We start from the raw sequence: 21,544 nt of genomic DNA on the forward strand, positions 1-21,544 counted from the left end.
TATATAAGTGCCTTACAAAAGCATAATGTGTCTCAGCACATCAATATGGCCTAAATACAACACAATTTAAAGTACCAGCGCTAAGAAAAAGATGGATATTGAATGCTGAGAAAGGCAGAGGGGAAGAAAGAAAGGGAACTAGGGCTGAGATGGGGTTAATAAAAGGGAACTTGCCCCAAAAGGAGGAACTGGACTGGGGGATGGGCCTCAGACAGAGAATAGAGTACTTAAGTGTGACCAGGCATCCTTAATTTCAGTGTAATTTTAAACCTTGAAATATACCAAGATGGAAAACAACTAGCTCCCTTAATCATTACCAGCTTCTCTTCCTCACTCCATAGATAGTCCTGACATCCAAGTCTCAGGTCCTTACCTTCAAACTTTTGTAGATATCCACGTTGCATCTTGGAAAAAAAAAAATACTGGAAACAAGGGAAAATGCATGTGGGTGGCAGGTAGGGTCTTTATACAAAATCAAATATTTACTAAATGCATAATGGAAGGGGAGGTTCTATGTATGTGGGGCATATGATTACAGAGAATTAAAGGTGACCACATAGTCTCTTATCTCCAAAAGAATACATTTTAAAAAGTGATGCTACCTCATGGAAAAAAAAATGAGAAGGGAAAGTCTGTATTTAGGACTTTCAGCTTTCCCTTTTACCTAAACTCCTGGTGGGATCTGCTTCTCTTTTCAGGTGCCCATTGCTCTAATATTCCCTACATATGTCCTACTAGCAGAACCAGCTTTTGTAGTTAGGGTCTCAAATGATGCCTCAAAGAAATCTCCAAAATGGGCATGGTCTTAAGCTATGACACTTTAGGTGACTGATTAAAGGAGGGTCAGAAGCAGAGCTAGCTGATTGCTGTATAACTCATGGGAAGGGAAGGTGATCTGCCAGCGCTGGCATAACTGTGGCCTAATGAACCGTGCATTACAGAGAAAGGTAAGAGAAATGCAAAGTTAGATGCTGTTTCTTTTTTTTTGGCGAGGCTATCGGCATTAAGCCACTTGCCTAGGGTCACACAGCTAGTTAGTGTCTGAGGCCGGATTTGAACTCAGGTCCTCCTGACTCCAGCACCGGTGCCCTATTCACTGCATCACCTAGCTACCCCACGTTTTTTCTTGTCTCGAAGAATAAATGAACATAGTGAGCCTGGCTTGACAAGGGGGGCGAACAAGAAGGCAGTGAAGACAAAAGATGTTGCTCCAAACCCCCTCCTTTGAAAGGAAACATGGTATGATGGAAAGAGACTTAGAGTCAAGGGAGACCTGGGTTCAAAATCCCTAGTCCGATACAGAAGCAAGTCATTTATTTATTTTTTGAGTCATGATTCAAAATAGGGCAAATAAAATTAAAGTAGGGATAATAAATGAGTATATTAGCAGTACTTGTCTCATAAATGGTCTGAGGAAAGGGCTTAAATCACTTGCTCGGTCATTTTTCAGCGTTCGACTCTTCATGACCCCATTTGGGGTTCTCCGGGCAAAGACACTAGAGTGGTTTGCCATTTCCTTCTCCAGCTCATTTTACAGCTGAGGAAACTGAGGCAAACAGGGTGAAGTGACTTACAGGACCACCCAGCTAATGTCTGAGGCCAGATTTGAACTCAGGAAGATGAGTCTTCCTGACTCCAGGCCACCTAACTGCCCCGTTACAACCCTAGAGAAATATAAACTACTGTCAATTCCTCATACAAATGGGAAATTATTCTACAGACCTAGTCTTTGGCACCTAAGTCTCCCCAGCCTGGGGGTGAGAATGGTCGATCCTACAGGTTCAAAGTACATCCTCCAAAATGGTTCAGTTAAATTAATGGATGACAAGTCTATAATGGGTTATTAGACAAGGCTATATTCACAATCCCTGGGGGTTTATCAAAGAAGACAATGCCCTTCCTTCCACAACGTATTTCTGAATGTCACTCAGAAAATACTAGACTAGATTGGAAATGGTTTTAACCAATATGTCAAAGGTTGTAAGAATAAAAGAAAGCATCGCCATAATCCCCGAGTTGGTAGAAAAAAAGGAAAGGATGCCACACACACCTCATGGATTCATTGAAAATTTTAATTTATGTTGGCAACAAAACTAACAAGTAGCTGGAGAGGTCAAGTCCTAGGTTAAACCCAGAAACCATGCATGGCCTTTGGGGAAAGCACCAAGGCAGGTGGCCAGTGGCTCTGAGAAGGCTTACTATTGGCAGGGAAAGGTTGGGAACCCAGGTGACCTGTAGGAAGACAACATAGGCTCTAAGGTTGAAGTGCCAGGACCCTGAGCCTTATTAGGTGTTTGTACCAGGCCTAGATGCCCCTGCTGTGGCAGGATGGCAGAAAGGGGATGGGTTAAAAAATAAGGATTAAAAAACAAACCAACCCTCTGTTCAGTTCGAAGAGAGGGTTTGAGAGGGAGAGACTGGGTTCCTCAATTTTTCCCTTTCTAGGGAAGATGCTGTCCCAAGGGAAAGAAAGGTAGGGGAAGGGGCTGGAAAGGGAGGGAATACAGCTCCCTTGATTAGCCCTTTGCCTGGGCACCAAAAACCTAGGAATCAGGCTTCAGCCTTCAAGGCCCAAAACATCCTTCCCCTCCAAACTCTTTCCCACTCACTCTCAGACTCGGGCAGATGGGAACTGAGCCTCAGACACTGTCAGAAGCTTGGCTGCTTTTGACCCCTAGATACTGGCATCCACTTGTACCCTCTGGCCCCGGAGCAGGAAAGGGCAGGGTGCCCAGCCACAACCACCTCTCCTAACAGAAAGCAGTCAGCTCTCTCATCAGAACTGTCCTTCCTTTCCACACAATCTGTATTCAGGAGGGCATGAAAGCCCTAACCCTTAGGAATGGCCCCACCCCTCAAGTCTTCAGGGATCTGGGGAACAAACACAGGCTCCAGAGGATCAGAATTCCCAATCATCCATCTCCAGCTCATCCAAGCTTGATACTAGGCCAAAGATGCCACTGGGGTCCTGGGGTTGGCTGCCTTCAAAGTTGGTGATGGGGGTGACGGGGCGGAGTAATTCAGGCAGGGCCTCTGAGGCACGTCGCTTGATCTGGAGAAAGAAAAACATTTGGGTACTGTCTTCTGTTCCTATATTTCCAAAATGCCTTAGAGCAGGAAGCAAGGAAGAAACTCAAGAAAACAGTAGTTTTTATGTGGGAGCTATGGAAAATGAAAACTCTTTTAAATTTAAAGATTTAAATGCTTATTGTTGAATTAATGAGGCAACTTCTCCTACCCCCAAGGAAGATGGAGATAATACCTGAGGATGCTTCAATTAAAAGGGTGGTAGGTGATGTCAAAACTCTGGTCAAGAGAAAATAAGGGGGGCAGCTAGGTAATGCAGTGGACAGAGCGCTGGCCCTGAAGTCAGGAGGACCTGAGTTCAAATCCGGCCTCAGACCAAACAACTGACACTTACTAGCTGTGTGACTCTGGGCAAGTCACTTAACCCCAACTGCCTAAAAAGAAAAAAAAACTGCAAAAAAAAAAAAAAAAAAAGAAGGAACTAAGGAAAGAGGCTACAGTACCTGCTTGAAAAAAGAATGGTTCAGTAGGGTGCTGGCACTTGGCCTATAGAGAGAAGAAAAAAGCTAGTTACCTTGGCTGTCCCGGATACTGAACCATCCAGAACTTTATCCAGACATCTTCAAGAGTAGTCATCCTGAGAGACTGGGGGGAAACAGGCTGCTCACACAGCCCTGCCACTCACACCTCTTCCCCCTCCCCCCCATACCTCAAGCACAATACAAATCACTAGCCTTCTCAGGTCCACAGCGGCAAGGAGAGATGGCAACTAAAGCTTTCATATTTTTGCTTTTCAGCATGCCCACTGTCCTTCTCTCAATCCCCACTGACTCCTGATCTTTTTTTTTTTTTTTAGGAATAAAGCACTTTAACAGAGAACGTATAAACTTCCAACTTACCACAACTCCCAAACTGGGAGTTGAAGTCCAGGGTCTCCTGTTCTTTAAAGAGCAATCCCCCTAAACTCCCTACTTAGCTCCAAGCTTAACAGGCACTACCTGAGGTCAGGACTTCGTTGTAGACATTGCTCCACAAAGTGGTGGAAGTGTGGCGAGAAAGTTCGATGGTAAGGGTGTGGAGGGGAGTCCCCATTGGAGTTCCGGGTCGTGCTGGCAGCCAGACTCTCATTCAGGCCAGAGTTGGCACCTGAACGTGAGGTATTCATGGTCAGCTCCTCAGCAGGGATGGTGGTAGTATCCAGCAGGCAGGGTACTGTCCCATTTAGCTTTTCCAGAAGCATCTGTGAAAGGCCTGTTTGATTAGTTAATTGACAATGTGTTACGTGATTTTCTGCCCCACCAACATTAAAACTAGGACTCTTCAGCAGCTCCTGGAAATTGAGCTTCAGGGTCTCCCCCCCCCCTCAAAATGCCTTAATGCACAAATAGGAACCCTTAGGAGTAAGGGAAGGGATGGGGAAGGTGCAACAAGTTTAACTTGTTTAAAACAATGCTGCCCACTGGGGCTAGGTGAATGGGTTACCTTAAGGAACAGCTGGAAAGGAGGATTATATCTTCTGTTTTCCACAGCAAGAAAGAGCTAGACCTTTATCCCATATATAAAGGATAAAGAACCTCTAGCAACAGAACTCTCCCCCCATAGCTGGGACAGCAACAATTTCATTTCTACCCATAATAGAATTCTTTCCTCCCCAGCTCCCAAAGTTCTCTAGGCAATTTCCAAAAGGTCCTGTTCACAGCTTCTTGTAGTGCTCCTTCTTGAGCCACTTCTGAGGCAGGGGCAGTAGAGAAAGCAAGGTCAGGGGCAGGCCAGGGATGGAGTAGCCAAGCAATCTAGGCTCACCTGGGTAGCAGGCATGTCCTTAAAGGGGACGTGGCCATTGGCCAGCTCACAGGCTGTGATTCCCACACTGTAGATGTCAGATTTGGCATCATAACCCTGAAGATTCTAAGTCAGGAGAGAACAGCCACAGGTCACTCCATCTGGAGCCTTGGTCTCTGCTCTTAGGGATGGGGATAAGGACCAGGGAAAGGAAAAGAATGCTAATCTCAAAAACAGCACCAGCTACTGAAGCACTGCTTGCCCACATTATCGGAGAGAGGGTTAACTGTTGATGAGCTGCTGCATTATTTTAAAAGGAGTAGATGCTTGCTAATGGCTAAATGTAGAAAGAAGTACAGGGCTTCTAAACTCCTGCTTGATCCAAATGGCAGCAAACAATTCCCATCTCATGAGAATTACCAAATGCTAACTCTTCCCCTAAAGCAGATCATGCATTTTTGCTAACCTCATCGAGCAGACCTGTGTAACCACAGGACAATGGAGACAAAGGCCAGTAAGGAAAGAAGTCATTACGTCTAACTTTAGGACTACCAGAAAAGAAAAGCCTAAGTCTCCCTGTAACATGTGGAAAATAGCCAATTAGTCATTGAGATTTTTTCCCTAATATGAAAGTTAGTTTGTCCAAGGATGTTCTTTCCTTTTTTCCAATCTCAATCCAGGCTGAAAGCTTTACAGGCTCCCTTGGGAATCTAAAGGTAGAATCCCCAGAGCCCAGTGTCCATACCTGCTGCAGAACCTCAGGACTGAGCCACGGCAGGACCTTGACGCTGTACTTGGGGAAGTCATGGACAACTCGCTGCCGCTGACCGTGATTGATCATGCTGAGGCTGCTTCGAAGGCCTGACAGGTAGACCTTGCCATCGGCTGAGATCAGGATGTGGCTGGCTTTAACACTCCTACAGGAGGTGTCATGTGGTCACATAGACAGTGGAATTGCCGGGACACTTTCCTTACAAACCCATTAGCCTGGATGTTGGTGCAATTTAGCTCCCTCCCCCAGGAAGAAAGGAAGGCAGGCCTCACACAGCACCAGACTCAGTGCACACACAAGTCCTAGAATCCATTTACCAAGAAGTATAACAGATAGTAGGGAGCCCAACCAAATGATCACCACAAATAATGCACAGAACTAAGCTGTCTGGAAAAGGAAAAGTATTTCTTTTGTCAACCTGAAGTCATAATCCCTCAGACAAGAAGGTTATCATTTCTTTACAGATGGGAAAACTAGATTGTATAGAGGGACGGTGATTTGCCTACTGACTTTTACACGATTTTCAGATGACACAAAGCTAGGAGGGATGACCAGATGGAAGAGCTGGGATTCAAAAATATGCCGACAGTCCACAACACCAGGATCAATCTAATAATATGAAACTTAACAGGAATAAAGTATATTTGAGCTCAACAGACACACTTCACAAGATGCCATCTCTAATAATTAACTACCTGTGACTTTGGTTAAGTCATTTAACCTTCAGGCGCTTCTCCATCTATAAAGTGAGATTAGGCAAAAAGTCCTCTCAGGTTCCTTTGAGCTCAGGATTTCAAGTACAAGACCAGGGAAATATGCCCGGCCAAACAGAAATTTGTCCGAAAAAGATCTGGGGGTTTGAATGGCCTTCGTGTTCAATACAATAGCCAAGGAAGTGAATGTGACCTTGGGCCGCATTAAGGAAGGTATCATGGCCAGAAGGAAGGTGTTTAGTTCCACATTTAGTACCTCATTTAGTCATACCACATCAGGAATATTGTGTTTGGTGTTAGAGGCTACATTTTAGGGAAGATATTGATAAGCTAGAGAATGTCTAGAGAAGGGAAAATGAGTTGGGGATGGGGCCTAAATTCCTGTCATGTAAGGAATGGCTGAAGGAACTATAGCTGGAAAAGAAAAGTCTTAGGGTAACATGGCAGCTGTCATGTGTATGAAGGTCATCACATAAAGAAGAAGGATGTTGCCAAAAGGCAAATGTAGGCATGGTATAAGGGATTTCCTAACCTATCAAGTCAGAGGCAAGGTCAGAGGCTAGGCATTCAGGAGTTCTGATTCCTAGTTCCACTGACTCTAGTTTCTAGCTAATCCCAAGACCTTATGGCTTTTATCCTAGGAACAGAGACATCCTTATGAAAGCAGAAAACTCCCCAGGCCTAGCTCTCTCTGTACCTGTGTACATAGCCCATATGATGGATGTAGTCTAGTGCCTTTAGCACCCCTTGCAAGATGTACGCAATGGCCAACTCATTCATGCCATCCATGAACTGTGTACAAATGAGATCCTTTGCTGAACCTGAAGAAAGAAATAGATATAGGAGGTGGGCAATAGGTAAATGAGTGAATATCGATTTATAGACAAAAGGATTCTTAAGGATTACTAGCAACCATAATCCCATATAAGAGATTTCTTTCCACTGACCATATGCCATGAAGGAAGTGACAACCCACAGCTCATTGTCAGCAATGAAGGTAGCTCGATATGGCACGATGTTGGGGTGGTTGAAGAGCTTAGAGACATGAAGTTCTCCCTGAAAAGAACGGTAGAGTTAGAATGAGGGCCAAGAAAAACCAAGAAAGTAGTTCTCAACATAAGAGGAAGTCTTGATGGGCGCTAGCTCTAAAAGGAACTTGGAGAGTTCCCTTCAAAACATTAGGGAATCCCTGCTCCACTCCTACAAGTGACTTCCTTGACACTTTAGAAATGCAGCATTACCTTGTTTTAGTCCTAGGTACATATCAGGTGATTCAAAAGTCTGCTCAAGTGTGACTCAGCTGGTAAAATGGAGGGACCTCAGCAAACTAACCCCGAGTGTACTAACAAAAAGGAAACTGTTTTAACAAAGAAAAGAGGCTCTGCAAGTTAACCAGCTTTTTAGTTCGGAAGCTTAAAGTCTGGAGCAGCCTCATGGTCGTTCTATCCAAGGTCCAATGCAGCCACGATGGCAAGCTCTAATTTGTAACTCCAAACAGTGGGGCACAGAAACTTGTTTAGAGCAGGAGCTCTTAACCTGGGGTTTCACAGACCCCCTAAAAGATTTGTTGATAAATTTCAGGGGGTGCCATAAACTTGAGAAAAAAAATTAAACCATTATTTTCCACTAACTTCTGGTTTCTTTTGTTACAGGCATTTTATTTTTTGCATTTAAAAGCATTATTCTGGGGAGTCCATGGCACAAAAAAAAATGTTAAGAGCCCCTGCACTAAAGTAATAAAATATATGTACTTTCTTTTAAAAATAGATTAAGCATGTGGAGGTATGGTAGGGAGGAATTAAAGAAGGAAAAACAGAGATTGGACATTAGAAAAAAAATTTCCTCAGCAAACTTTCTCAAACTGTGAGGTCCCTTCCTCAAAAGCATCATGTAAGTCTTATCACCGTGACATTCAAAATCAGACTGAATTAAGTGCTAAAAAGACTCCAGGGATCTGTCATGGTCTATGGAATAGGGGCTACCAGAAACCAGAGCCCGTACCTGCCGTGCTATCTAGAACAAAGAACCATACTGGGTCCTGCTTCTGCTTCCTCTTCCATTCTAAGACACACCAATTGGTGATGAGTTAGTAATCTAGGGAGCTACCAAAGGCCCCCTCTGGTGGATGCTAACTTAGATAGAATACAGGAAAGGGATGAACTGAACTTTAAAAATGAGTATATTTAAGCCAGATTATGTTCCCACTACGATCCACTAAAACAGTGGGGAGTCAAACTCAAATAGAAACAGAGGCCATTAAGCCATATATAAATATCCCTACAGAATGCATAATGACTTAGTTTTTAAATGAAATATTATCTATGTTTTATTCATTTTTTTCTTATTTTGTTAAATATTTTCCAATTACATTTTAATCTGGTTTGGGCCATATTCCAGAATTTGTGGACTGCATTTCTGAAATTTCTGCATCACAACAAAGCAACTGAACAGAAGGAGAGTTCATTCAGCTGGTTTCATGCTAATTTGCTATGTAAATACCACTTTCCCTCTTAGGGTCTTTATCAGGTTAATGAGAAGGTAAACACTTGCTTAAATCATTTGGTTAATTTATTATAAACAGGAAAGAACACAAAGAACTACCTCCAACATAAAATAGACTAATATATTTGGGACAAAAGGAACTCCTAGCACTTCGCACCTTCCGTACTGATCAGACTCAGAAGAGAGCAGAAGTCATAGGAGGTGCCTAGGGAGTCTTAGCTGCACAAAATCAACAGCAGTTGGGAAGCTTTCCCAGGGCACAAAATGTCCCAGATTTACGGGTGATGGCTACTGTAGCCACCCAATAGTCTAGTGCTTTTCCAGTCTACCTTAATTTCTGTCACCCCTTCTCAGAGGGCTATTTTCTGGAGGCTTACTGGGACTAAGAGAATGTTCTCAAAGTGCTCTAGCTTTAAGGAACCTTAAAGAGCATCTCCCTTGTTCTTAAGCAAGGTTCTATTACATCATCTCTCCCTCTTAGAATCGCTGGTTGCCTTTGAGATTCAGTTCTAGAATCAAATTCTGCATGAAGCCTCTCTCCTGATCTCCAAAGCTGCTAGTCTTCCTACCCTTCTCCGCACCCATGTTATGCATTTCTGGGGTATGCAGCTGTATGTCTACATTTTCACTGATAGAAGTAAGTTCTTTGAGAGCAAGAACTGTTTCACTTTTGTCTTTCTATCCCTAGCTTGTAGTAAAGTGTCTGACACACAGTAGGTATCTAATAAATGCCTGCTTGATTACCTGTAAGAATGTCACCATCTCATTGGTACAGGCCTCTAGGTTAATCCTCCGTATTGTGACATGCTCTCCTGTTGGTTTGTACCTGGCTAAGTTCACTGTCATCAACTCCTCAAACCCTTTGCCTACAGGAAAAGCAGAAATCCCATGAACAGAGTCAAGAGTAACAGAAGTTTCCATCATTTTTATAGAAAGACAAAGGCACCTAAGACACTAAACAATATGCTTCATGGAAGGGTACAGGACAAGATAAAAATTTCACTTTCCTAAAGGTCTCATGATGCATATAAAGTAGTTTGAAGGGGGAGGCCACAAGAATACTTGTATATAGTGGTACATAATTTCAGTGCATACTCATTAAACATTTGATTAGCCATCAATAACCAACTCTGCACCATGGACTCTGACAGCTGGCCAACTGTCCCTGGAGCATACTCCAAACTGCAGGTGCTAAAATAGGTACAACAGTTGCTTGAAACATGACGCCTCTTTGTCCTGGAAAAAAGGGAGACACCTTTGGACTCTTAAGTACCATTACCTATGATTGTGAGCAGTTCATAACACCTGCCCTCTGGCAGAAAACTGCTCATGGTGTCCTGTTTAGGGGAGGATGCTATCGACTCTGAGCTTGATTCATTGGTCTAGAGAAGAAAGAGAAAAAAAAAGTCAAAACAGAGAATAGGGAAAGGTATGTAGTGGGGATGTGGTAATTAAAACCAATGATGAGAAAGTGGTATGTAAGCCAATGTGGTAAACCTGACACAAGGATGAAGGAAGAATGTTCTACTGTTGGGGTCATATGAAAGGAGAGAGCAACTGCTGACTTGATAACATATAAATTATCATATTAACTTAACATATTAACTGGCACTGATATCAGAGCAAATGACTCAGAGATAATTACTCCTCCCTCTGACCCCAAGGAGCTTCCAGTGATGGCTGATGAGAACCAGTTTCATGAGATATTTAATTTGGTTTATTTGACCTTCGAAAAAACTCATCATCCCTTCATGACTCTGTCAATCCTATCTATAGGAGGGGTCTCCCAAGAAGGACACATTTATATGGGAAGCTGAGCCTTCTTCCTGCATAGTAATCTTGTTTTTCAGGTCCTTCACTAGTCCCTACACAATCCCAAATGGTAGACTGTCTCTCTCAACCCAGAGGGTATATATTTAGAATTCTCTGAACATTTCCAAGTAAGAGAGCAACTGCAGCAGCAACTCAAGTAAGGGGAAGAAAGCAATAATTTGTTCTGCCACAATTCCCTGCAGCAGAAGCGATCTGTTCCCTGCTCATGCTCAAACTCAGCTGATTAGAATGTGAGAATCACACATAAAGTAGCAAGGACCTTAAGATCCTAAAATAAAGTTGCCCAGGAATGCCTGCATGTGGAAAACGTAGGCAGGTGGGAAGAAGTGTAAACAGGTGGGAGGAATCCAGCACACTGGGTCTGATTTTCTTCTCCAAAGCCTTTATCTGTTAATATGGCTTGCATAATTGCTTAAACTCTGAAAATCTGGAGGATAAAAGGGTTGCCTTCATCCCTTCCTCAGGGATGTCACTTAATTAAAACAGAAAGCACTACAAGCAGGGATAATTTCAACTCTTCTACTTCACATTCTCCCTCACATATACTATCAATCATCACCACCACCACCACCACCTACTACTACTACTGCTACTACCAGTAAATACTACTACTACTCTCCCCCTCCCAGGATCATAGAAGTAGGGCTAGAAGGGACCTTAGAGGTCATCTAGCCCAATCATTTCATTTTACACATGAGGAAACTGAGGCCCAGGGAGGTTAAGTGACTTGCCCAAGGTAGTAAGAGGCAGAATGGGAATTTGAAATCTGAACTCCAAGTTCAGTGCTTTTCCCACTGCACCTCTGATGAATTTATCATCTCAATGGGGGTACTCTCTCCAGCCACCAAGATTGCAACTGGGGGCAGCTAGGTGGCGCAATGGATAGAGCACTGGCCCTGGAGTCAGGAGGACCCGAGTTCAAATCCGGCCTTAGACACATAACACTCACTAGCTGTGTGACTCTGGGCAAGTCACTTAACCCCAACTGCCTCACCAAAAAGAAAAAAAAAAAAAGAAAAAAAAAGACTGCAACTGATCCTGTTTGATTCTTGTCTACATCCTCCCATAGATGTTTCATAGTGGGTCCACCCAACGTGCTGGGGGTGGAGAGGTTGACTTCTTTTGGATCTCATGACATTATATGGGAACCAATGAAGACCATGGGTTGTCCATTGGTTAACCTCTGCTCTTCCTACATAACTAGTCCATTTCCCTTTATAGTCACACATTTCTGATTATATTTTATTTTATTTTTTTTGGTTAGGCAATGGGGTTAAGTGACTTGTCCAGGGTCACACAGCTAATAAGTGTTATGTGTCTGAGGCTTGAACTCAGGTCCTCCTGAATCCAGAGCCGGTGCTCTATCCACCGTGCCACCTAGCTGCCCCCCTCTGATTATATTTTAAATGCCGCCATCCTGCACAATTCTTTGATGGTAAAATACTAATACCTAATTATGCCTATGTCATATCTTTCCATTATCCTTTGTGATCCCTAACTTTAATTTTACAAATTGTGGTATTCCATGATTTGGAGTCATATAGTATCATCAGGAGAAGAGATGGACCCTTATTTCAAAGAGAAGATTGGGGTCATTAAAAGCACTGCATATTTTCTCAAATCTCCTGTCCAATTCTGGACTCAGTTCACTATCTGCAGTGTCTGTCCAAGATATATGTAATGATAAACTAGTTCAATTGACTATCCATCCAACCATATATTTCAGTCAGGACCTAGGCATTTTCCATCCACTTGGTTTATCCCGTGTGGATAGTTAGGCTGAACTCTGAGTGATTAAGACCCTCACTTAGGAAGCTGTATAATGTTCTAGGTCTTGATGCAATCAGTACAATGTTATATGCAAACAAGATCATTTGGAGGACCTCATCATCTATATGGAATCCCTCTTCCATTTGGACTTATACTGGGCATACTGGCAAGCCTATGTCTTTGTTTTATACCATAACTGATATGAATAATCAGGTAGTCAAATAAAGTAACCTCTGCTGTCGTATCTTTCAAGGAATCATATAAGATTTCAACATATGCATGGAAGACACTTTATTGAAGAAAGTCTTTGAGATAATATTCTATCAAATTAAAATGCTTCTTAATAGTAAAACGAAAACAAAAACATAAGCACAGTGGGATTCTGTACTTCTGAACCTTTCAATCAACTGTTTGATGATAAAAATGTGGTCTGCTACTGAATATTACCTGAGAAAAACTGTCAGTCTGATAATGAAACATACTTTCTTCCTCATGGCAGAGATGTAGGTAACTACTATGGCAATTCACTATAACTACTATGGCTAATTTACTATACAATGTAAAATATATACGACATTTTGCTTAATTTCACATCAGAAGGTTCAATCTGGGGGAGAATATATAGAATAATCATGATGTAAAGACAAAAGGCATCAATAAACAGTATTACCTTAACTAAAGATGCCCTTGATATGTGAGTAGCTTCTTCTCATAAAGGTCTTGTATAAATGGGAAAATAGGCATATGGATTAGTAGTTACTAATATTTTCTTAATTACCTTTTTAAGAAAGTATAACGGTGAGTTTTTTTAAAAAAAAAAAAGATGCCCTTTCCCCTTTCATATATCTTGAGAATCAGTCTCTCAACATCCTCAAAATGTTGCTGCCTCCACGATGGACCTTCTCTGTGTATACCATCAAGTATAGTACAGCAACTCTTTCTGCTTTTGTTTTCCTTAGTGCCATATGCAGTAAGGAAGACTCTCATGCAACACACTGGGGATTGTGATGTCAGAATTCAAATGTGGTAGCTACACTGCCATTAATGGAGAAAACAGGATGTTACAGAAATCTTGACAGATTTTTTCCATTTTTTTTCCTATGTAGTACTCCTTCCAATGCTCTTGGGATGATATGGCTTAATTGGGTCTCTAATCAAATTATACTAACAACAGTACTAATACCACTAAATGAATGTAATGAAGGTAATGAAGCTCTTGGCCACAACAACTCATGAAGCCATTTACTAAGGTGTGGTGAGCTTGTGCTATAAGTTGGCAGAAATAATAATCCACATTGATGAAATCACATCTTTTGAAGTAATATTACTTTGCATTTATATAGAACCTCATACTCTCCAACCATTTTGACATCTCTTTTAATCCTCAGGACAACAAAATGGAAGAGGGTAACCAGGGTAACTATTATTACCGCTATTTCACAGCCAACACATTGAAACTCACGAAGGTTAAATGTCTTCCCCAAATTCACACAGCGAGTGAACGACAAAGCCAAGTTGAAAACTTAGGCCTTCTAATTCCTAGTCCACTACCATATCACAGTGCCCCATGGGGTCCACGATATCTAGAGCGGCACTTCTAAAACTGTGGTTTGCGACCCAAAAATTTAGCAACAGTAAAATATTTCTAAACATGCAAAGCCCAAAAATTAGTTAAAAATCAAACACTCAACGAATCCAAGGTGTTTCTGGCAATGCTTGCCTGTGTTGCACTGTGCAACTTCACTGTAGCCTCGGTTCTGAACACGACATGCCCATGCAGCCAAAATGCATAAAGGGGTAGTAAGAGGAAAAAGTTTAAGAAGCCCTGATCTAGAGAATATTATTTTCTAAACCCTTATCAGCATTACTAAAAGGAAAAGAAACTAGTCTAGGCCATATATATTCAACTCTCATAACAGGCAACCAGAGGAAATCTGGCAATGAAGATAGGAGAAGAGAGGCTCAACTATTAGCTCAATCATCTCTTCATTAGCAAGATGCTGATTATCCAGGCACCCGAAAGCTCCATCTCTTCCTGTTGCCTGCCCTGTGACCATTTCCTTGTGCAACATCTCAAGCAATAGTTATGTAGCATAGGTAGATAATACTGTCTGAAGCAGAAAGTTGAAACCAACAGCTAATGTTGGGTTTGATTTGACACTTTGTGCTCTGCATCTATAGTGACAGTAAACTCTGAGAATACTTAGTGGCTACTGTAACTTTCAGTTTTTTTTCTTACCAGAGTAAATTTAAAATACTGTAGATGCTATATACTAGTTACACTAAAAGTTTCACAAGGCTGGGAAGGGGGGGAGGGGAGAGATACATAACCAAGGAACAAGAAGAGGTTTGGGATTACTAAGGTTAGATCAAGTTCTGTGAAATGCTAACTCTCCATTTTGTTTAGTTTCTACATACCACCTCTGCAACAAGTTCAGATTTCTTTTAAAAAGGTAGCAGAAATAACGCTCCTTTAATAAGCCAATTTGATTCTAAAGGATTCTATCATTTCAGCCCCAAATCATGGTTCTTACAATGTTCGGTCAAGGATCTTCATTCTTGCTCTGGCTAGCTATACTAGGTTTGGCTGAGGTCACTAAATGCTCCAAAGTTTTTGTCAAGGTCTGGCAACTCACTTAGGCAAAATTAGCCCTATGTTACTGAAATATATTCTGTCCTACTAAGTGTCTGAGGCAAGATTTAGAACTCAGGTCTTCCTGACTCCTAAGTCCAATGTACCCTCTACTAGAGACTGATCCATAGGTCAGAATATGACCTGAAGTATAAGACCGTTCACTTCCAGTGAGTAACAGTAACAGCCTCAAACACAGGGCCTCTGCAGGTCTTCTCTCACCTCTGACTTCCAAATTTCATATTGCTTCTTTAACTAGGCAAGATAGGTATGGGGTACAGATGATTCATCCTGCCTGGAATCTGAGATATATTTTAAATATTCTACTCTCTTCAAGAAAATGAACCATATTGTCTACTTTCAGGCCTTTCACTACATAAAGGATCACATGTAAACACTTTAAATGGACATATAAGGCTCCCACAAAGTCTAGCTCCAAACTCTCTTTCCAGGCTCCTGTGCTCCTGCAAAAGTGGATTAGTCATCTCATCCTGCTGGCTTCTACCACTATACATTTGGATACCGCACTTCCCATAAATGAGAAGGGCTTTCCAAATGCTTTTCAAAATTTTGCTCTATTTAAAAGTCCAACTTAGGGTGCCATCTCCTCTAAAAAACCTTCAGAGTTTCTCCACAAGCTAGATATGTTTTCTGTCTTCTTCAGTGTCTCACGCCATTCTGTTCTACCTTTCCTATGCATGTGATGATATTCTGACTTGTGTTACAATAACTTTTTTTATGTTGCATCTGGGCCCCAACAAATCTTTGCTGGATTGGATAGTTCCAGAGGGTAAGGAGTGTCTTTTTTCCATCTCTGTACTCCCAAAGCCTAGCATAGTGTCTTGTATATTATAGGCATTTAATATCTTTGTTAGACTAAATTTAAGATTAAATGCTTAATTTAATGAGGTAATTTATATTCTGAGATATGAAAATATGAGGTAAGAGGAAAGCTGTAATTATATGCCATAGTCATCTCCTCTCCCATTGTATCTCTCAAACTCACTGGGTACAGGATGACTAACATTTCACACAATAAAAGAAAAGCCTAAAATAAAGATGGCAACCTTATGGATCTCCTAGAGATCAATGTCCCTTTCTGTTTAATACAAATCTTTGTTGGTTATCAGAAAAAAAAATATTGAAAAACTTTTAACCAAATCTTAAGTGTTCTAGGGTCTCTGATTCTAAGTGGTTTGGCTACACTGAGTTCCACCAGAGACTTGCTGCCTACACACAGCCTCCTTAACTCTGCAACAATTAATGAGCCACCAACTGTACTAATCTACTCATCAGTAAGTTTTTGTTCATTAGAATTTAAGGTCTGTCTTTCTTTGATGACAAATATCTTAGTCTATCACTTAAAGAAAAACAAAAAGTATAATAAGGAGACGAGACTTTTAGCAAGGGGAAAACATTGGCAAGGAAGTAAAATTTAACAAGAGTCTGAAAAGAAATGGTCTGAAATTTTGGATTACAGTGAAAGATTAGTTTACTAACATGTTTCAGATTTAGCTAAAAACTATAACTCAAATGGAACAAGTTAAGCCACTTTTGTTAAACACAGCACAGCTTTTCCAGTGCTACTTTTCCAGCATAATGTATAACTACAACCTACTCTCAGTATCTTAAAAGTTTTTTGGTCATTTTTCCCACTAGAAAAGCATTTTAACGCTTCTGTGGCAGAAAAAAAAATAAGCTAACGTTATATAGAAGAAAAGACAAAAGGAGAGCTTTTTTTTTAAAGATTTAAAATTAAAAGACCCCACAGATCATAAAAATGAACATGTTACATACTAACAAATAGACCCACATAGCCTCCCATAGGGTTTCACACAGGATGAAGTTTGGTGTAAAATCAACATTTAAAACGAGGAAAAAACCTTTAGCATTTTGTTCTGGATAAATATCTTAGTAACCAAAGAGGTAACAGCTCAGATCTTTGGATTAAGAAATATTCAAGGCTCAGATTCTTATAATCTAGCCACTGCTCAGATTCCTTAAGAGTCTGCCCACTATGACGAATGTTCTAATAAACCTTGTCTTTGGCTTGGAAAAAAAAAAAGAAATATTCAAGTCTGGAAGAGAATTACTACTGTACTAAATGACTGTTAGTATAGGGCAATAAATGTTTGTTGAACTACAATGAAACCTTTTCTCAAAGAAAAACTTTCAACCAACATCTTTTGCCCAACCTATACTGTCTGGCAAAAGGCACAAAATTTTCCATTATTTTGAGGTTAAGCTACTAATTCTCTCTAAGAAGTTGTTCTTACTCTCTCTTCAAGCATCACAATTATCAAGACAGCTCTGTATAAATTTGTGCACATTAAATGTTATTTACTCAGAATGAACTAGAGTAGGGAATGGCAGAGCTCTGTGGCATAGGGTACATAATAGATCTTTAGTATCTTGCAGATTTTTCATATAATAAAACAAATTTCCCACTGTAGGTTCTTTTTTAATATGAGTGATTTGTGCTAGGCCTTACTTTTTATAATTTCTAGAAAAATCTCTGTATCGCCTCAAAACTATTTTAATAGTAAACAGGCTGAGGGCAACAGTGTCAATGCCTTAAGGAACCAAAGGGCAGATATGTAACCAAATTTTAGGATGCCAAATAACACTTTCCTTTTCCTCTCTGGAGTGGGATGAGATCTTAATCACCATATGGAAGAAATGCAAAGCTTTAATAAATATTTAAGAATCTATGAATTTTAAATCATAGATCATATTTTCAAAATCACACACCAAAAGTCTTCTTTCCAGGGTGAAACCTGAATCCACACAAATAAGGCTAAGTACACGTAAAGACAGATAATGGCTAAACAGTAAAAAAAAAAGTAAAAAAAAAGTAAAAAAATGAAACACGCAAACTTCCACAAAGAATCATTTCCATGCAATGGCAATAGCACTACGGCCTACAAAAAAAAAAAAAAATCACTTACTTTTCTCCGAGCGTCACCCGGAGGCTGCTCTGGAGTAGAGAAATTCATTGTTGGCTTTTTTGTTTTTTGTTTTGTTTTTTTTTTTTTTTAGCAAGAGTAATTACTGAACTTAAGATTACATTTATTAATAGAAACTACTTAAATGTCATTACAACAAAACGCTACATGTACATATACACACAGAGAAAACAGAAATGCTATAGATAGGGTTTATCTGTGAATCTATTGCTTTTGAAAACTTGGACCACCTACTTTGTGTTTTCTCATCTGCTGCAGTCTTATTTATCACTGGCACAAAACAGCTCTTTTCAGTGGCTGGCCCATGGTGAACAAGCACGTGGTGAGCAACAATTCATTTTCATGAAGTTTAATCAATCCCTGTTAATCCCAGGAACCAATTCCTTGGGTTAGTAAGTATGCTTCAACTACTGGGCTCTAAAGTGAGAGACCATTAAGAAAGAATTCCATGGCTATACTGTTCCTTTCTCTGCAAGAGTAGCAAAATAATTTTGCTTTGTATTCACCTCCATTTTCCAGATAACCAACTTGCTTATCAGTTGGGGATAATAATACTATTATTAGGAATCTTTTTTTTTTTCAGATCTGTGATTTCATTAGTGTGTAGAACTCCTAGAGTGGAGTCTCCCTCCACTGATGGAAATCAGCAACTTGTCAATTACTCTAGTTTTAGAGAGGTTCCTAGTATACTGAGAAATTAAGTGATTTCCTATGGTCACACAGCTAGCATTTGCCAGAGGCAAGACCTGAATCCAGATCTTTTTTGACTCTAAGGCTAGTTCTCTGTCCACAACATTCTTGTTAATGGCAGAATGGCAATATTAATATTATTATAATTCTAGCTAAGACCTATACCCAAGGTCAAGTTTATGAACATAAACAAATCAGGTGCTTTTCTTCATTCAGCAGCCACAGAGTAAAACCAACAGACTAAATAGAGTAGATTTGTTGCTTTAACATCAACATTGCTCTAACATCCTTCCTGATTCCCCAAGATGCTATGTAAATCAAGTTCATTTCTGCTCCTCAGATTTTCCTATTCTATAAAACTGATAAAAATGTTTATAAAGCAATGTTTGTCAGCCTTAGTACCTTAATAAGCTATTTTATGTAACAGTAACAATTTCCAAGCTTGCCTCCTATTAGAAGTATTCTAATGTACTACTTAAACAGTAAAGCCTCTGACATCTGACTGCATGACACAGTAAAAGTGTGGTTTTAATCTCTCATAAAAGGTGGAGTGGAGTTAAGAACAAAAGGCAGATCCTTCATGCCTGTCTGTAGTTTCTTTTTTTTCTTGCAGGAATGACAGATGACGCTCAAAGGTGATGCATCATCAACTTCTCTAAAGTTAGAAAGCAGGTTAACAGATTGTGAAAGAAATTTGGTTCAGAATCTACTAAAGCAATTTCCAGATTGGAAGAATTCCAAATGATATATTAGTGAAATCCCTAAGCTCTAACTAAAAACCAAAGCCCTACAAATTACTTAAGCCAGAGTTTATACTCTCTGTATATAGGCTGATCTGAATCTCCATGAATGAATTTTTATGGAGTTTGGCATATTTTTAATAGATTTGTTAGAAGCTACACTTCCAAAACAATTTCCTTCAGGAATCTCCAAGAACATGACATTATCATAGTGCCAATATTGTAATTTATTTTAGCTTTATTACTGATTCCACTGAAATATCAAGGTATACATGGGAACAGAGAGTGAGGATTAGAACCTAGGAATGCCTTATTAATTACAGCCACTCTAGTTTTCATTTTTTACCGAAAACAGAACCTAATCTACATTAAGGGTTCTCAGTTTTTTTGGTGTCATGGACCACTTTGACAGTCTGATAAAACCTATGGAACCCTTCTCAGAATAGTATTTTTATACAATTAAAAGAAATGCTAAATTTCTGTTAGAGAATTAAGAAAATAAAGATGCAATTTTTTTTCTCTATCCAAGTTCATGGAGACTCTGAAATCTATCCATAGATCTCTTGGGATCCTGCAGGCCCCAGGCAAAGAACCTTTGTTCTAGATAATGGTTTGTGTAAATTATCATATTTCATTCACAATACTATTGCAATAAAAGTACTAGTAATAATAAGGTTTGAGTTTTCAACCACTTAAGGACATCTTAATTAATCAAGCAATTAAATGAGTCTGGTAACCTGGTCCTCTAAATTTATAATCTGGAGGAACTGGGTTGCTTCTTGGTGCTAAAAGACACCAGAATGAGGCACTAAGGAGCTAGAAAAGGTACAAAATCTTCTGGGAAATGAATCGACTACAGAAATAAAAGTATGTAAAACAACTTTTCCCCCCAATCAAAGATTAATTTGTAAAAGAGACTCAGGAAATACAGACAGCTCTCGTTTTATGTAAGTGGACTGCTTGGCAGACCTCTACGTAAAGTGATATTTACATAATGTATATTTGCCCTCAATCAGGAAGGGAGGAAGGGAGACAGGAAAGAGGCTGTCTGTCTATGGAGGGAGGGGACTTCCACATGGTTCAAGGACATATGGGGGTCAGGGACAGAGAAGCAAGAGCAGGATGAGGAACATGTGGGGCCTGGGACCAGCCAGCTGGGGCCTGGCTGGAACCAGAGGAAGAACATGTGTGAAGTGGGAAGGGAGGAGATTCTTGGGGGCCAGACATGGATACAAACAGCAGAGTCAGGGGCAAGGGACAGACACACGGTACCTAGTGGGCGGGTGGGTGGACTGGGACAAAGGTCTCCTATCTCAGGAGGTTTCAAGCCAAGTCCCCAATCCTGAAGCACTGGAAGCAGTCTCTCTGTGCTTCCATCCTTTTGCTTTCACTTGGAGGGTTTAAAGAAAAATTTTTTTTAAGGTTTTTTTTTTTTGGAGGGGAGGTAGAGGCAGCCAAGGAGCAAGAGTGTAGAGAAAGAGAGAGAACAGTATTGTACAGTAAAGTTAACACAGGTGTTTTTTTAGGAATGTGGATATCTTTTAGAATTCTTTATGTAAAGTTGAATTTATGTAATGTGAATTTATGTAAAACGAGAACTTCTGTATAGCTGTCAAAGGGACCATCTAAGCTGGTCAATCCTCACCAAACCCTAAACCCTCTCTGGTTAGGGACCAGACAGGGGTCCCTAACTTTGCCCCCCTAAAATCAACATCTAAAGGAGATTTTACAATTGCAGTTTATTTGACAATTCTGCTGAGACAATTTTTGGTAGTCTTAGCAGTTTCTACTATAAACCTAAAGATTAAAACCAGAAGGATGTGGGGATGGGGAGCATTAACTGGGTTGGTTAGTGAGTTTGGGAGTTTCAAATGACTTATCTTTTTCTGGTAACAGTATTTTCAAGGAATAGGTAATTAAACATTTCATTTTTGTTTCCTTGATAATATTTCAGCTACACAAATACCATTAGAATCACATGCTTTAATTTTTAAAGCATAATCAAGTGGGCCCAGAATATATTTAAGTTTTTTCATGTCTGTAAACATCATCAATTTGAAAATCGAAGGCTCGTGAGAAAAACCAAATAAATTACTAAATCATTAACTGTTTTTCCA

The 21,544-nt window shown here is 40.3% G+C and overlaps 1 protein-coding gene across 3 annotated transcripts in view; it reads right to left on the bottom strand.

Moving 5' to 3' along the window:
* Positions 1-2,054: 2,054 nt before the first annotated feature.
* STRADA (STE20 related adaptor alpha) overlaps positions 2,055-21,544 on the bottom strand; it is a 38,221-nt gene continuing 18,731 nt past the window's right edge. For 2 of the 3 annotated variants that reach the window (XM_027873415.1, XM_027873414.1), the window contains exons 4-12: positions 10,076-10,178; positions 9,541-9,662; positions 7,242-7,350; positions 6,992-7,115; positions 5,555-5,726; positions 4,831-4,935; positions 4,026-4,267; positions 3,531-3,573; positions 2,055-3,052 (exon numbers count right to left, since the gene is read on the bottom strand). In XM_027873415.1, the coding sequence (XP_027729216.1) occupies positions 2,900-3,052; positions 3,531-3,573; positions 4,026-4,267; positions 4,831-4,935; positions 5,555-5,726; positions 6,992-7,115; positions 7,242-7,350; positions 9,541-9,662; positions 10,076-10,127 (1,122 nt within the window). In that variant the 5' untranslated portion in view covers positions 10,128-10,178 and the 3' untranslated portion in view covers positions 2,055-2,899. Of the gene's footprint in view, positions 3,053-3,530; positions 3,574-4,025; positions 4,268-4,830; positions 4,936-5,554; positions 5,727-6,991; positions 7,116-7,241; positions 7,351-9,540; positions 9,663-10,075; positions 10,179-17,979; positions 18,009-21,544 lie in introns of all 3 variants that reach the window. The other variant, XM_027873416.1, reaches the window with a different exon arrangement.

The sequence above is a fragment of the Vombatus ursinus genome, unplaced genomic scaffold, assembly GCF_900497805.2.
Source record: "Vombatus ursinus unplaced genomic scaffold, bare-nosed wombat genome assembly UNPS02014801.1, whole genome shotgun sequence".
Classification (NCBI taxonomy): Eukaryota; Metazoa; Chordata; class Mammalia; order Diprotodontia; family Vombatidae; genus Vombatus; species Vombatus ursinus.